Below are 17880 nucleotides of genomic sequence, written 5' to 3' on the forward strand. Positions count from 1 at the left end.
GCCCTGAATGAATTCATATGTGAAATTGCAAAACTGCTGGCCAGGGCATGCAACATAAGGCCACCCTGCAAGAGCACTGGTAGGCTGGGAGTGTAACTCCAACCTAAAACAGGGCTGTAGAGGGGAACTCAGGAACTACAGACTAGTAAATCTGATTTCCATCCCTGGCAAGACAGAAAGGTCTGTAAAAAAAGGAGTAATATCCCTAAGCCAAGAGATAAACACAATGTCAGGGCGTTGAGTGGGCTGCACGGGGTTGTATCTGACCTTGGCTATTATCCCTAAGCCACGATGCCCAGGCCTGCCCCACTCACCTCACCTGGATATGAGGGATACGTCCTTTGATGGTGAAGCCACTACCCTCATCCAACTTGTTACCACACTCTGCCCTCAGGAAGCTTCTGGCACTTCCTGCTTCCTGACAAAAAAATCTTTCATTAAACAGCCAGCGTTACTATGTGGGGGAAATACTGCCTTGTTAACCTGCTGGAATCTATGAGCTGTCAATAAGCAGATGCATAAAAGAGCCAGCAGACAGAGTTAGATTTTCCAAAAAGCCTTTGACAAAGCCCTGCACTGAGGGTGGGACTAAAAAGACTGAACTGACACAGCATTAGGGAAAAGTTCTGTTACAGATTCAAGGCTGCTTAAAAGAATACGCACAGGGCTGAGTGGTCTCTTTTCAGTATAAAGAAAAGTCACCAGAAATCATTGGCGAAACTGATTTTATTCGGTGTCTTCATCTATGACCTGGAAAAGAATGAAGTCTGAGTTTCCGATGATCCTAAGTCCCTACAAGCAACCAAATGCTATGAGGGCAAAGAATGCTAGAAGACTTGCAGAAAACTGAGCAAGCAGGCAAAAGTGACGTAAATGAGCTTCAGTGTACATAATGTAATATATAAACATACAAAACCAAACCTAGATGACAATGAACTCAGAACTGGCAGCTGTGAACTCAAGAAAAGTTTTAGAGCCATCAGTGACAGCTCACTGAAATCATGGAGTCAATGTGCACTGGCAGCCAAAGACATCAACAAAATGGTGGCCACCACCACCAGCAAGGATTTTGAGAGCAAGACCAAAGGCAGCATCTTGCCAGCGTGTAAAACCTTACCATACCCACATGAGCACACAGCTCCAGGTTATGCACCTCTAGAGCAGCGCTGTGGAGTGAAAAAAGGTATGAAAGAAAGGCAACCAAAATGATCAGTGGGACACAGCATCTGTCTCAGTGGGAGTCCAAAAAGACTAAGGCTGTTCGGTTTGGAGAGCTGAAAGCTGAGAACTGATGCACCAAATGCTTACAAAATTTTTAATATTGTGCATAAATTTAACATGCAATTTTTGTTTGCCAAGTCTCACAATACTACTACCAGAGGGCACTCCAGAAAACTGGTAGGAAACAGTATAGAACTGCTAAAAGGATGTATCCTCAAACAGCAGGTAGTGACTGCTGCCACCGAGGCTGCAGAAGCAGAGAGTAGAAGCAAGCGTAGAAAGGGATTAGACAAAACGAGGGATAACAAGTCCATAGAAAGCTAATGAAAGCACCATGCAGAGGTGTACTAACACCCTGACACAGCCAGCGTGGACTAAGAGCCTGAGGGGAGCCAGGCACAGCCAGCAGTGGTGCGCAGTGATCCAGAGCTACATGGACCCTCGCGCTGACCCAAGCGAGCACAAGCCTGATTATCTGCCATCATCCAAGCGGAAGCGATGTAGCGCTTGATCTCACTACACACAGAAAAGTAGCTAAAGTCCTTGGGAACTTTACGCAAGCAGCGCCTCGCCCGCGGCGCCCGCCGAGGGCCGCTCCCCACACCCGCGGGGCCGCAGGGACGCTCCGCATGCCCCGTACACGGGCACTCAGCGTCCCCAGCGCTCCCCTACAAAGGCCACGAGTTCCTTCTCTCAGAGATCACCCCGGCGCAAGCAGAAGTCTCTCTGGGTAGCAGCTGCAGCTCTACCGCTACTCTCAGCGGGACACAGGCAGCCGGCTACAAGTACCTCAGAAACACAAACCCGCAGGCAGGCACGCTCGGGCCGACACGGGTCTCCCGCCCCCGGGGCCGCGGAGCCTCACCACCGCCCGCCATGCGGGGCCGGGACCGGGGGCGCGCCGCCGCTCCCCTACCTGAGCCACCACATGTAGCTGTGCTCGTAGGGGAAGAAGCTGTGGGGGTCATCGCAGCAGTACTTGACGTCCTGGAAGCCGCAGCAGTACACGGCACGGGCGTCGCCGCCCGTCTGCGGGCAGCTGAACCCGCTCACCAGCACCTTGTCGGCGGTGAGGTAGCTGCTGCATTCGGCGCTCATGGTGCGGCGGCCGCCCGCCGGGCTGCCCGCGCCTCGGCTCCGGCGGCACCCGGGCGGGAGGTAGGGCGGCGAGCGGGCGGAGCTCGGGCGGGCGGGGGGCTGCACCGGCGGCGGGCGGGAGCCGCCGCGGCCCCCACTCCCCAGCCCGAGGGTCGCCGCAAGGCGGGCAGCGGCGGGAGCCGCCCGCGCCCTGAGGTGAGGGAGCGAGCAGCGCTTCCCGCCCTTCGGAAGGGGGGAGAGTGCGGGGGGGGCCCTGCCGCCCTCCGCGTTGCTCACCTCAAAGGCAGCACCCCCACGTCTCTCGGTGGGGCTTGGCTGCCCTCAGCGCTCGGGCCCCCGTCGAGGAGGGACTCTGGGGGTCCCCCTCGCCCGTAAGCCTCGGTGGGGTCTCAGGACAGCCAAAGCAAGGAGGTAACTGAGAGGGGCCACACCGCAGCTGGGCTCAGGACCCCTTGGCTTTATGAGGGGTAAAAACTCCACAAAATATTTAATGCTTCTGAGAGGCCAGTCTCCTGCTCTTTGAGGGCATTTCCTTTTAGTATTTTAGACCACTTTAAAAAAAATAAATACGGGGCCTAGGCAGTTATTCTGTTACCTGTATGAAAGAGCCTTTCCTGAGGGAAAGGTGGGTAGGGCTCAGCTTAAGATAATGCATATGCATGTCATTTGGTTCATGGAACGAAGGATGATAAAAACTGTCCCGGACAGCAATGATTAAGACACTACCCCCTCTACGGACCTGTTCCTCAGTCTCTTCTCTAGGTTACAAGAGAGCCTGGATCAAGTGCTTTGCCACACAAGTGACTTCCTCAAGGAAGAGTTCAGGTTTCAGAAAGAAAGTAAAGTTGTACAACATCAAGAGAGCTAGCACCAATAATACCACATTAATTCAACTAACACTTTACATTTTAATTTCATAGGTCTTGCCTTGAGATCACCTCCAGGCAAGTGGGAGTTTCATGCCTTCTAGCAACAGCAAGAGCCAGGAGTGATGGCAGCTGAGGGAGGGGCAGTGTCCTCACTGACCAGGGCACAGTCCTGCAGGATCTGAACACAGCCAGGCTAGTGACAATGACAGGCACCATCAGCAGTGCCAGGCAAGGTAAGATACTGAGTAGAGTCCAGGTCCATCCAGGAAAGACAACAGGAGGCAAGTAACCTACAGCACAGGTTGAAAGTTCATCCAGAAAGACCAGTAAGCAATGCAGGCCAGCTAGAGACAGGACTGAGCACAAGCATACCTCTGGCATGGTTTAGGGAAGGTCATGTGGCCCTGGCATGAGCTTAAATGTGATTCTTGGACCAGTGAGCAGAGGGGTGTGGGTGTTTTGAGGACCCAGGTGATGCTACTGGTCAGGGCCTGTTAGCATTCACTAAGAGCCATGACACTGAGATCTTCCAGTACTACATACAGTCTCCCTGCATTTGGGTCCTTGACTGTACTTGCTAAAAAGTATAAATATTCTTCAGTTGCTTGGTTGATTTTGTGAAATCAACCCTGATTTAGCACCAATTGAAATTAATTCAGAAATTCAGAGTTTATCTGCTGAATTACAGATTTGCCTTGCTAATCTTTGGATGTATGAATAGCCAGGGGAAATTCAAATTACTCAACTGTTGGGTGCCTTAAGGTTGAGCAAATTGAGATTTTGACTTTAAGGACCTCAAAAACAGGCTCAGTGCTTGATGTTGCACTACACAAAATGCAAGGATAAATGACAGTGATGTGGCTGGAGCGAAGACTCTGGAAAAGGAGAGACTAGGAGGAATCAATGAGTTATGTCAATAGTGCTACTACATGTTAGGATTTAATCATGACTCTTGTGATACTTGAGGTTTTTTTTAGAGACCAATCTCTTGGTCATTTAATTCAGAGCAGGTTTAATTTCAATACAGTATCTTAGTCTTTCAAAGACATAGGGACTGTGTTTCAGTGGTTCAGTAAAGTCTCTAGTGAGGGAAGGGTGAGTGAATCTCTGCTTAAAAGTGGCCAGCTGGCTGGCCACATAGTGTGTATGCATCAGCTAATCAACATGTGACATGGTTGAAACAGAGCGGTGTATTCAGAATTTATTGCTGAAGGATTGTCAGACCCACAGACAGCATAGTTGTATACATCTTGTTCTCTAATTAAGTTAGGTTAAGACGTGCAAGAAAAACCAAATAAACAAAACAAACCCAAATACAGTGGCAATTGTCATGGTTTCAGAGACTGACTCAAGTCTTTGTGTCTTTGTGAGGCTGCCAATACTGTGTTCAAAAGGGAGATCTCACGTAAGTCCCACAATTTCCCAGATGGAGGAATGTCTAATTCCAGTCTAATAGCTATTTGTCTTTTGAAATATCTTATACGCACCTCATTCAGTTGCTAATAGCTATTTTCTTCCAAAACCTGAATTTCCATCCTTGTTTTTCTTTCTGATTGTCTTTATCTCTCTAGGATTTTTTTGCCCATCTTATCCTTTCTTTATCTGTTTCCATTGAGATTCTCTTCATACCAGAATTTGACAACCATGGCAAAAAGAGATTGATCAGAGAATCAACTGCAGAAGTGGTTCAATTCACATATTCAGCTGACTATTCTCAAATCAAGTGGTCAAGAGGTCAAGAGATGTTTAGGAATATAGGACATTCTCAGTTATTTTTGTATTTCATGTAATTATTTTACTTTTGGAGATTTTTCTCTTATTACTTGGAACTCAGAAAACAATTTTCTACTCGGAATTATTACTACACTGAATTGGAACAAGTAAAATTACTTACCACAGTTTTATACTCAGTCTTACACAATCTTCCATTTATATTTACTGTGTAGAAGGTAGATCTGAGTCAAGAGTTGAAGTAAAGGTGGATTCTTTCTCCAAACTTAATGGAATTTGGCTTCAAAGAAGCCACATGTTATGAAGTGGCAAAATCTTTTTTTTTTAATCAATCAGTATACTCATTTATATCATGCAATTGTTTTGTACTTGCCTTGATTTCTGGGTGATAATAATTAGTGTGTTCTGTTGTCCCCGTTATTTGGAATGATTTATATGAAACATTAGAAATTAACTTTGGGTTATCTACCTCAGGGACTGAATTAACTATGTAACTGCTGGAGGATTGAAATAAAAAAAAACATTCTCTTTTGATGAGACATTCAGAAACAGGACTTGAAGTGAGAGTGGGAGTCTCATCACTGACCAGTGGACCATGTGCATCATCCTTTATGTCAGAAGAAAACCACATGACCTTGTTTTCCCATTCCAACTACAAAACACAGATCTCTTCTTCCAGCAGGTTTGGGTCTCATAAAATATGTTGCCCTCTCTCTCTTTCTCCACTACTGCCAATATCCATTTAAGTTACTACGCAGATGCCTGCAACAGTTCTCTGCTGACTGTGGAGTGTGTTTCAACAGTGAGGTCATTCAGCTTTCAGAAAAACACACACAGATCAAAGACTTTTTCAGGACAGGTGTAAGTAACAGACAAATCATCTAGATAATTCAGGAGCAGCTTTCAGAACTGTATCCAAAACAGGATAGTTCTGTTCTCTGAGTGCTGAACTATTGTCCTTGTGAATGAGTCTCTCTTGCTGTGAAGCTCTAGCTCTACCAAGTCTGGTAAAACCTGCCAGCTTTCTCATATGCTTCCAACCCAGCCTATTCTGCAAATCTTTAACTGACTTACTGGTATTCATATTGCTTCCAAGAGATTGTTTTGACTGTACTTAAAGCCCCTTTCCAAAATACTTGGTGCTGTGGAACTGCATCTTTGGCTTTCTATTTCTTGGAAATAGAAAAACAACTGTTTTCAAGCCTTCCCAATGCAGTCATAAACATAAATATATGTGTGCTGCACTATGCAATAATTAAAACAGTAGCAATTCTTGTAATCATTAAAAAGAATTGTAATCATATAAACTATAATTAATGTGAAAAGTGTACAGCCTCTTATTTAATTATCTCACTCCACAATATCTGGGTCAGCAGAACCAGCCTGGTTTAGTTTTCCAGCAACTTAAAAGAGTTGCTCTGGCTGAATACAGCTTAGAGCAAAGGAGACCTGAGGAAGAAGCTAAACCTCCTGATTTAGCCATTTTCTTTGGAGACAACTCCAAGTGAATTGTACCTCTGCATCGACCACTACTTAAGAGCTGAGAACAAATGTTCATAGTAAGAGTTATGGGACGCATTTCTACCATCCAAGCTTCTAAGAAACAGAAAACTGATTATGAGCTACCAATAGAGCTGTCTGGATCAGCATCAATCCTCATCCGCAGACCTACATGTAATGGTTTTTCCTTAAGAGCATAATCTAATTATTAATAGGCTAAGAGCTGCATAAATTACCTTCAAAAGTAATCTGGCAGTAAATTATGCAATTAAACAAAATTGTGGTGCTAAGATGGTGTAACTAGCCCCATTAGGAGCAACAGCTCAAACTGACATCTGGGTGAGTGTAGACACCATGTTTTATCACACAAGTAGTAGGCGCTTCAGGAAGGCAGATGACAGCATAAGGTTCTAAACTGAAAGAGGAACAGAAGTTTAAGGGGTGCATACTTGCAGTACAGTGAGATGCTGTCACTCAGAGGACTAAAAAGAAAGACTGATGCTAGGAGCATTATAAAGAGGAGTATCTGCTTTGGCACTGTGTTATTTGACTCGTGCATTAGTGAAGGTCTGAAATCTGTCAAGAGGATATGATACATCTTGCGTTATGCTCTCAATTCAACTGATGTACAACTGTAAACAAATTGTTTTCACTGTGTGTGCTTCATTGTAACTCTCCATAAATTTTTTATGACAACGGAGTTGTCTGTCACTTGTTTACAAAAGTGTGTTTCGAGATCCTCTCTGTGAAAATGAACACATGTATAAAGTATCATCATGATTTTTTCATGTCACTCTAGAGCCAACCAATTTTTCTAGTAATTTTAACACTTTTTCATTCACATTATTCTTTAATTGATCCCCCCAGTCAATATATAGTATAGATTTTGCCTTTATACTGTCTCTGCTTTTCAGAGCTAAATGATGAAGGAGTAGAAAGTAATTTTGAGCATCAGGAAGTAAGTTTCAGTCAAAATTTAAAGGAACAGGGAGAATCAGTGAAACAGTTAAGTACACAGATCTATTTTAAGTATTGACACTGGTAATTTTGAAGTGAGGATGGAGCTCTGATAAGTAGTTTGTGTTTGTATGTGTAATGGCCTTAGTATCTAGAGTGTTTTATGTGCTGTCAGAATAATGGCTCACTTAAGCAAATCTTACCCTTTTACACTTACTTGCCTGTCTAGAAATAGGATAGTAAGATGGATAATATAGTTTCCAGCAATGAACCTAGCCAAATATCTTGACTGCAGTTTGTCTTGGTGGAGTGTTTTTTTTCTGTTCAGAGGGGAAAATTCTTTTTACTTAGCTGAGTTTTAGGCACAGACAGAAATGGAATGCTTCTTACTTAACAAAAATTTGCAGTGTGACACTCCCTCAATCATTTAACTTTGCTTTTATTTACCCTGCTTGTAAAATATAATTATTAATAATTTTAGAGATACAATTATATGAGAAGGATACAAATTTTCAAGGATTCTAGTAAGTATGTAGTTTCTGCATGTAGGTGTTGATTATGAGGATAATTCTGAAACTGATTTACCAAATTGCAAGGAAGTTAGAAAGGCCAAAGGTTTGGGCTCTGACCCAGTTTGCAGTAGGAAACCGGAACTGTCATGAGAAATATAAGGATCAGGGGCTGGGATTTAGTAGTTAAAGAGAACAGGGCTAGGATGAAGAGACAGGAGTAGGAGAGTGACCAGAGGGAACCTGAAAGGACAAGGCAAAGAGGACCAGGCTTTGGAGTAACATGAAGTCGTCTGCACTCACTGGAGGTCATTTACTAATGAAGCTAGAAATAGAACCCAAGTTTCCTGCTCACCCCCTCCCTTTTCTGTCAGCAAATATATTTAAATCCTGTGGGAAAATGTATGCTTCATTTAGTTCTCTTTCACACATATGATGACAATGACTTATTTCTTTAATCCAAACAGGCAAAGTTCTGTATGATAGTTTGAAATATTTCAGATGACTCATGTGGTTGCCAACATGAAATTCCACTCTTGTTTTCTCTGTTTGTTTCAAATATAAGAAATCGCATATACAAAATGACATTCAAAGGCTATTAGATTACTCAGAATTTAGAAATGCCAGACTTACAGCTAATAATATGATCACACACTATTTTTTAAGAGATTCCATCTCACTTGGCAATGGAGTTTTTAAGGATTTTATTTTCTTACTCTTTTCTAATGCATGGTCAAAAGTTTATCTACTGTATGTTAACCATACCTACTTTGAATACAGAATTATTTCAGCTGTGTTTTTTTAGTAATGCTTATGACTGCTTCACAGATATGAATTCATTTTTCCAGTGCCCTGTGAGATGAGGAGATGGGTTATTTATCTATTTTGCAGGTACAAGATTTTGTTACGCACCTGTCTCTCACACCTGACTCCAGAGGCACAGATGTCTATTGCATGTCTCAATAGTTTTTCTTCTGGTAGGAAAGCTGAGGAGACATACTTATTATTGGTAAAATGCATGAGATCCTCGAGTGGAAAATTATAGAAAAGTTTAAAGTATTGCTTCTAATTACTACACCATTTTACTAACATGAAAAAACACTATTACTAACCCTGGAAAGGGGACTTTTCTGTCTCTCATTTGGCTGACACATGGAATGCATTTTTCCTCTGCATTTAAAAATGCATTTTAAAGGTGTTCTCATTTAAAAAAAAAAGTGAAGATACTGCAAAATTCCATAAGCAATTAGAAGCATAACAGAAGTGTCAGTTCAACCTCCTTATTGATGGCAGTGCTCTAAACTGGATGGGGAATAAGTCGCATAGCATATTCCTTCTTGGTTCATGTGCTACATGTATTTTCAGGAAGACAGGAATTTGGACTTCCCACTCCTGAAATTTTTATGTTAGTCACAAGCAATGACATGCCTTTCTTAACAAGGGTTTTCTTGAAAGAGCTTCAATTTTATTTTTGAGCTGTAAAAGCTCATTTTTATTCCTCTTTTCTGGTGCTGAAGGTGAGTTTGTTTTCCATCTTTGGAACACTACTTGATTTGGAGATGCTGTAAAGATTTATTTTCCATAGCCCTTCTGCCTTTGGCTGAAGTTAGAAAGCTTTATTGAGTTTCAAATCCCTTTTCACTTCAGCAGTGGAGACAAGGAGCGGTTGTGCAACATAGGTTGTCCTGATAATCCAAGGGAAAGATGAAAAGTATATTCTTATTATGAACACCTAACATAGCCTATGATTTGATAAGATGGTTCATAACATTAAACAAATATAGACTGCTACTAATAACTACTTCTTCAATGCTTTTGTATTATTTGAGACACTACAGGTCTTTCAACACAATTACATTTGCACAATAGTTACTAAAATACAACCGAGGCATGCGATTGCTCTCTTTTAATCTTGCATATCCATCCTTAACAGAGCACCTCATTACTACACAGTCTGTAATGGATGGAATTACTTTTAGTGATAGACTAGGACTTTTGAAGCTGGCCAGGTGAGCTATTAGTCAGGTCTCCACCTCGTCAGTCCTGGTTTGCCAAAATAGTCACCAGTTACATTTCAGATTAATGATTCATTTGATTTGTGTTAGTCTTAGTCAGTACCAAGATGTTCTCTTAGAAATTGGATGAAGTGATAAGCTCTATTATTTATATCTGTCCTTCCTAACCATCTTCCAGATATTACTGTCCACTTTAAGACAGTTGGCAGAGCAGCCTGAGCATGCTTCAGCACTGTCTCATTACACAACTTTCCCTCATAGTTCAAACAGCTGAAGAAGGCTTCTTAAAATGTCAGGTGGCTTTGTGTTGGTCTGGATGAGGAATGCTCACATACCTTTGTAAGGAATGCTTTTTCTCTGGCAAAGAAAATAAATAAGCTGCAACAACTTCTTAAGCTGCTCCAGTTTGATTCATATTTGCTGCTTGACCCCACTAAATCACTGAAGAAAAAACTGGGGACACAGAATGAGCAGTAAATAAAAATTAGAGCTTCATAGATGACATATTTAGTCACATCAGATGCTTCCAAAATGAACTGGTGTTAGTCTCTCACTAGCTGTCTGGGAACCACTTCGCATTTTGCTTCTCTTGGGAGTGTTTGTATATAGAGATCAAAAATATGTGCCAAAACTTAAAACCCACCATAGTTCATTTTCTCCAAGTCTTGGCTGACGTCTGTTGGTAGGATCATTGGAAGGAACCATTCATACTGTCCTGCTCTGATGATACATCAAACTTCAGTTTTCAAGACTTTTAGGTTGGGAGTTCCTTGTCAATTTTTTCAAGGTACTGATTAAAATGAACATCCACAGTCCAGACAACACTGCTTGCTGAGAAGCATTGTGTACATGAGAAGCCAGCCCTGGTTTCTGTCTCACACACCTGGCAGACATCCTCTGAGGATCTAGAGACTCCCTGGAATCTTTGGCTGTCTGGTGTCCTCTGCTTGTCATCTTCAAGCGGCATCCTTGTTTTGAACATTTGACCTCCAATCTTATTTAGGTTTTTCTTTTTCTTTTTTTCCTTAAATGTTTTGCTTCTGGGCTCTACGTGCTGCCTCTAGGGTTGAAAGATAATCTTTTTGCCCTCAGTAAATCTAGTGTAGCCACGAACAGGCTGCTATCCTGTTTATCAACTTCTCTCCAGCACTGATCGAAGTAACTTCCTCTCAGCCTAAAAAGAAAAGATTTGACAGAGAACCTGTCTGAAATTTGGAGGGGACTTCTTCAATTTGCTCCTGAGTAAAAGACTTCTGTCTACTTTTCTCCACTTCTTATGGAGAAATAGGATCTCCAACGCCTTCCTTCACGCAGTCCTTTTATTTTGCATCTTGTGCTCCCCTATCATTCCTGATTGTCTACTTCATATTATCTCAACTATAGCAGATGTGTGGGTCAAGAAGAGAGAAGAAATTGGCATTTCAACAGAACACTTCTTAATCAAATTTTATCACCCATCTGTTTGGCATCCATTTTGGTCAGCATCTGGAAGAAGCTGATGAGCAAGTGCCAAATTCCAACATACACTTCTGCCTTTAGTTGCCTGTTCTTTCCTCGCCAGCCTGAGATATCAAAGGGAGAGGGATCTTCCACATGAGATCTTGTCTGCTTTCCCAGTATTTTATATTTTAGCAATACATACCACCAGTATTTTCACAGGAAGTTTTTTTTTTCACTTGAGGAAAAAAGATACTTAAGCACTTCTGTTGCAAAGGAAGTGAGAAGGTGAATAGTTTGGGAAAGTGCCATACTGAAAAGGAATGTAGGGCATATCTTTATAACTGTTTCACTGGAGTTAGCCATCACAGAAGATGTGATTAACTAGCAAGAATTAAGATCTGGTTTAGTGTGCTCACCAGTATAATATCAGGTGTAGTTTTTCTTCCAGCCAAGACTAAAGCAATACATGTTTAATGAAGCCTATGACATTTATAATTTTTCCATACATGGAATTTGCACCAGGGGTTTTGACAGGAATTTTTCTGTATTGCTACTGAAGGGGAATGTATCAGTGCAGTTCACTGTCACAGACATGATGAACATCTCAACAGAAGTAGCTAAATTATCTTAATTTACAGCAACATTGTTGTTTGTCTTACAGAAGAGAATGAAATTACTTCATTTGTCTGTTGTCATCTATTTGTCACTTTAACTGCTGCCAAATCAATCAGCTTTTACATGACAGAACTTGCTTTCTCTTTTTAAGTTAACTAAAGGTGATAGATAAATCTGTACAAATCTGGAAGCAGGAGATTAAGTTTCATTCACTTGTTATATGCTTTTGGGAAAATGGTGTCACCTACATGCTTAGTTGCTTCATAAGATCAATATCAAGCCCTTTTTCATGACATTGTGAGGTTTCTGAGTCTCAGTAACAGAATACAGTCATTATCATCCATAACTAAAAAATGTTCCACTTTACTATTCCTTAGTATTACCATAGTTCCTCCATCAGTAACAAACATTCTTGTTGGGTTTTGTCTCCCTAAAAATATTAATGTTTCGAGCCTCATTACATTCAGTACAGATTCAATTAGAATAAGGCACATACCATTTCTCAAAAAAATTGGGAAAACTGTTCTAAAATAAAAAAAAAAAGGACAACTATTTGGGTTGAGGGTTTTTTTGGTGTTTTGTTTGCCATAACTAGGGATGGATTTGAAAGTTAACAAAAAGATCAGCTGAGAAATTGCTTTTCTATTGGCATAAGCAAGAATCCATCCTACTGGACAAAGATTCAGGTCTTAAGTGTTCACAGAATAACTGTCCAAATAGCCTAAATTTATGAAGGCAGCTAAGACCTGGTTGGTGTTAAAAAATTATTACATAATCTGAATTGTAAAGAACAAGGGATTCTCAGGTGAAGACAGGACTATAAGACTTGTCTTCAGCTGTGAATTCTGCATTGATTCACAAAAGCTAGATCTTACTGAACAGAGTTGTGTATAGCTAAATAAATCATAGAGTCAGTGGAAAAAGGCTACAGAAGAGACTGTTGTCAGCATATCACTTTTGATCATGGATGTTTGCTAGCAGTCCATGTTGATTCACTTCATATTAACAAGTTCTCTAAAGCAGCACACAAATGTTTTTCAGTATAGCTATGTGCAGAATAGATTGACGGCCTCTGAAGCTAGCAAGACTTTTTCAGAAAAAGATTGTGTGATTAGGAATTGTCAAATTCTAACCAAACTCTTCCCAAAGCTGAAACTTCTGGAAAAATATCTATTTTGACAAAATTCACAGTATCAATTTTTAAGTTTTAAAATCATCAAAGCTTTCTATATTGGCATTTAGATTCTATTTCTCAGTTTGAATGTATTATCACTTTTAATATTTTATTTATATTTTTAAAGTTTGAAAATATGAGTATCAACTTTGAAACATTTCTTATCAATTGTATCTAAACAAAATGTTTCAGCTTAACCAAACTGATGGTTTGGGGGTTACTTTTGCTTGAAAACTTAAAATATTTATACTCTATCTGGATTTGGAAGGGGAGACTTCAAATGTAAAATGCTTATATGACAGGAAAAAATTTCCCTACGTATCTCTAGTGGTTAGTGGTCTCTCCAGAGGACAGCAAGGTACCAGTAATGAAATAGCTAGTATTTTGGATACAGAAGTAATGACAAATCAGAATGAGTGGTGTGACTCCAATTAAGGGTTAGAGAAGCTGATTTATAATTTAAACTGGGAATTCAGCAAGCTCTTTGATTACAAGAACCGTTTGACTATTGTGCCTTTTTTTAAAGGATGGATGAACAATCTGTGGGTTATGGACATTTTCTTTGGCAGCTGTTCTTTATTTAACATTGTAAAGATTTACTTGCTTTCTCAATAAAAAGATAATGCTTTATCATATAATTCAGATGAAAGCGCTAATTATGATGAAACATCAATGCCTTTAGGGAAAGGGGGACAAAAAAGACAAGAGGGCTATTTTATATAATACAATAACAGCTTTCTTACTGCATCTTTCCCTTAAGGAAACAAAAACTACAGCTCCATGAAGCTAGGATTTCTATATTTCTGTCAGATGGGGAAGTGTTTGACAGAACTGCATTTATAGATCAGGTGTTACAGAAGTTTGTTCTTCCAGAAAGTGCACTTCAGTCTTTTCTATTGTTATAGAATACTATTACTTCCTTTTACTATCATTGTTCCATCAATTAGCGCTTAGGAAAGAATCTGCCACTGACTCTGGGGATGCTATTATTTCTGTTCTACTGGGGGAAAAGAATTTACATCAGCACAATGCCCTCAAAAACTTTCATGCCTGTGCTTACCTTCTGGAATGCAAGTCTACTTACTTAAAATGCAATGATCCTTTAACTGTTAATATTTTCTGGAATTAGTTTAGAAGATCTTCTTGTTGAGCAGGTATCTTGCAATACTTGGAGATAAAATGGCATACGTTATCTCTTAGGCCTGTAGATTGACAGCTTGGATCAGATTTTCAAGGCTAAGAATGGAAAGTTACTCAGGGCTGACTTCAGCTTCTGTGTAGAGACAGCTGGAAAAGGTCAGCCTTTATCACTGTACAGGCCCCCACTGTGGTCTATGCCTAGGTACTGCAGAGCTGGCATAAAAGATGTAGCTGAATTTTGTTGTTTCTCATCCTATATTGTGGACATTGCTATGTTTGTGAGCTGGCTAGGTAGATGAGTTAGCTGTGTAGCATTAGATCAGAGTCACCTCTGTGGTGATGTTCAGGTACAGGTCAGTTATTTCCTTCTGCTCTGTGTATGTCTCTGCTATGGATCTTTAATATGATTCAGAGTCAGTTCTCAAATCTCAGGGCTTTTAGTATCTCATCTGTCAAAGGGTTTGTAAACTCCTTTGTGTTCTGTCAGTGATGTTTTTACTCCAGGACCTGTTAATCATGTCACAGAGGCTACCGATCTCACTGCTTACTCAACCTTCTCTGTGAATGAGTCAGAGGTAAGCTTGTTAAATTTCATTTGGCTCTATGAATAACTGCAGTATAAATTTACATGTTTATAGAATGTATTCGGTTGATCCAATAATTGAAAGCAGCATAAAATCTGTTTTGCTTAATCAAAGGGATGTCCAGTCTTCTGAAAGTACTGACTATAGTCAGCTATTTATTGAACCAGGTACTGATGCGTTTGAAATGATAAACTGAGTACCATCCAGTAGAGAGAAATTGTGTCTGGTTTGCTGCTGAAGTTCCCGACCAGAATCACAATAGAAGCTCAAGTGAAATGTATCTAGCATGTAACTAAAATACCAGATGTTGCTGTAAGGATAACTAGGGTATTTGGGTTTGTTCTCCTTATAATGCCAAAAAAGGGAGTTAAACACCTCTCTATTGCTCCATCCAATTGCTGTATTTCAATGTAGCCTATTCCATTTCAAAACAGAGCTTTGAATATATGTAGGTCTGATTTTACATTCTTTATGAGACAAAATTTTGAAAGACTGTTAAGTGCCCTGTCTAATTTTAAACTTATAATTAGGCTTTAAAATTATTTCTTTTCCTACTGGCATGCAGCAGGGGAAAGACGACTCCATACAATCATGTGTCTAGGTGCTTAATTTACCATTTAAATCCAACATGCCAAGAGCTTACACCTTCAAACTGTAAGAGATCAAGTCTCAGATGATCAAGACAATGACTCTCCATGCATAAACATACTCATCAGTTAATGCACACTAATATTTTCTCTGCAAAGTAGACAAGCAGCAAAGAAAATAGTTTCATGCTATACAGTCAGAGCTGCTTTACAGTTTTTGAGACTTGCTTTAGGGAAGATCTCTGTCAGACTAAACCAGTGTTGGAAGTCTAGAGCCAAAAAAGTAATTTCTGATCTCTGCATGCCCTCTATATAATCTCAACAACCAAAATCAACCCAGGGCAATTTGCTTTGCAATTTTTCTGAGGAGGGAGTCATGAAGTGCTTATACATGACTAGATCCGAATTAATCTGCAGACAAGATTATTTACTTTTACTCTGTAACTTTGATTAAAAGACCAAAGCATTTGTTCTACAGATTCCAATGCAACAAAGGATGGAATATATGCCACATGCTTAATTTGATCAGGAAAATGTTTCTGTTAACTTCAGAAAGAGTATTTACGTGCTTAAAATCATATGCCTGTTCAAATTTGTTGTGATTCAAAGTCTGCATATATAATACTTACCTTAGTTCTTTTTAAGTTGCCAAACTGGTAAAACCACCAGCTCTGTGGTCATTGGTATTAAGTTATTCATAGCATTCAGGCATCTGCTCAGACTTCAGACTGCAGAACTTCTTAGCTCATACTGAAATAATAACACTAACAATTACAGCCTCATTGTTCTTTGACAGAAACCCTTTGAAAATCTTGTCAGCAAGACACAATGTACAGGTCCCCTGCTCTTAACCCCAGGATGCTTTAAGAAGAATCCAGTCTTGTCCAGTTGCAGTATTATTGATGAGTGAAAGCTTTTTTGTGCTTTGTAATGATTTTTAAAGCAGCACAAACAGTATTTGTCCATGAACCCTTTCAACTGATCATTGCCATTATATCTCTTCAGACTTCTAGAATTCGTCTAATAGAGAAAGCAAGATCATATCTATGTAAATCAAGAGTTCAGTTTGAAGTTGGACATATTAAGAGGGCTTAATATGTGTTTCAAAGCATGGTCTGGGCTCATCTGGGTTTCAGTTATAAAACAGAAACATACTTTCTAAGGAGAAAATTTTAAGCCCTGCAGCACTTGCGAACAGCATGCTGGGGCATTGCATTGGTATCAACAGACAGAGAAAAGAGAAACAGTCTATAGAGTAATAAAAGACCTCCTTTTCTAGTAGATTCTAGTGGATTCTCTGTCCCAGCACAGTATCAGCTGGGCCTGATTTTCCTTTCTTTGTGATATCCTTAGTAGCCATTGTCTTAGAGTGATTCATATAAGAATAGACTAAATGACTGAATGGACTATAGAGTTCACTTTTCTCACCATCAGAGGAGGAAAATACAGACATATTCACTGCCACAAGTGCCAATTTCCTGCACCCTTAAGTAACACTCCAAGTGAGAAGTAGCTGATATAGTTTGAAACATATTCATCAGTATCAATAGGACCTGAACATTTCCATGCCCCATTTGTCCCAAAGATTCTTTGGCTGTAAACTGTCGTCTTCTTTCCTTCTCATTTCTCCCTTCTTATTTGATCTCTCTTTTTGCTTCTGTACTTCTGTTATTTCTTCTTTTTGTTCTCTCTTCCACCACTCCTTTTTTTTCCCCACTAAAAACTAAAAAACCTTGTTCTCAGCTTCTTTCAGACAAACTGAGTTTGTTTTGTACAGTACAACCTCTGCCCTTCAGGGTTGTCCTGTAAATCCTTAAAGTACCTCTGGCTTCTCCTTCCTTAGACCGCTCCACAGAAAGAGTCCAAGAACTCTGGAGACAGCCGCTGCTGAAGCACAGGAACTATAATGTACTCTAGGATCAACCCTTTTATTTCCAATAGTTCATCAGTACTCTTCTTTCCCCCTTTGTTCTACAAGCTGGTGCATGCCATAATATTTGCCTTTGGTTTCAACTAGAGCCTGTTTTGATATTGAAGAGCTCTAACAACAGTGATGAGTTGGAAAAAGTCCTTACTGTGGTCATGGCAGTTAAGGCTTATTTGTACATTTGGGCCCTGACAACTACCTGGACAAACACTGTTTGTGCTGCTTTAAAAATCATTACAAAGCACAAAAAAAGCTTTCACTCGTCAATAATACTGCAATTGGACAAGACTGGATTCTTCTTAAAGCATCCCGGGGTTAAGAGCAGGGGACCTGTACATTGTGTTTTTGTTGAGATAACAGGAGTTCTTGCTGACAAGATTTTCTGTCAAAGAACAATGAGGCTGTAATTGTTAGTGTTATTATTTCAGTATGAGCTAAGAAGTTCTACAGTCTGAAGTCTGAGCAGATGCCTGAATGCTATATTCTAAAAAGGTCCCATTAAACATTTGTAAC

General features: G+C 40.3%; 1 protein-coding gene across 2 annotated transcripts in view; it reads right to left on the reverse strand.

Moving 5' to 3' along the window:
- The window catches only part of SHISAL2A (shisa like 2A), a 41367-nt gene extending 23573 nt beyond the window's left edge, over positions 1-17794 (reverse strand). For both annotated transcript variants that reach the window (XR_013931012.1, XM_080406313.1), the window contains exon 1: positions 2138-17794. Coding sequence is in view for 1 of the 2 variants with exons in the window: in XM_080406313.1 (XP_080262439.1) it covers positions 2138-2319 (182 nt within the window). In the remaining variant the exon portion in view is untranslated. The remainder of the gene's footprint in view (positions 1-2137) is intronic.
- Positions 17795-17880: the final 86 nt, after the last annotated feature.

This window comes from Falco punctatus (genome assembly GCF_963210335.1).
Source record: "Falco punctatus genome assembly, chromosome: 11".
NCBI lineage: Eukaryota > Metazoa > Chordata > Aves > Falconiformes > Falconidae > Falco > Falco punctatus.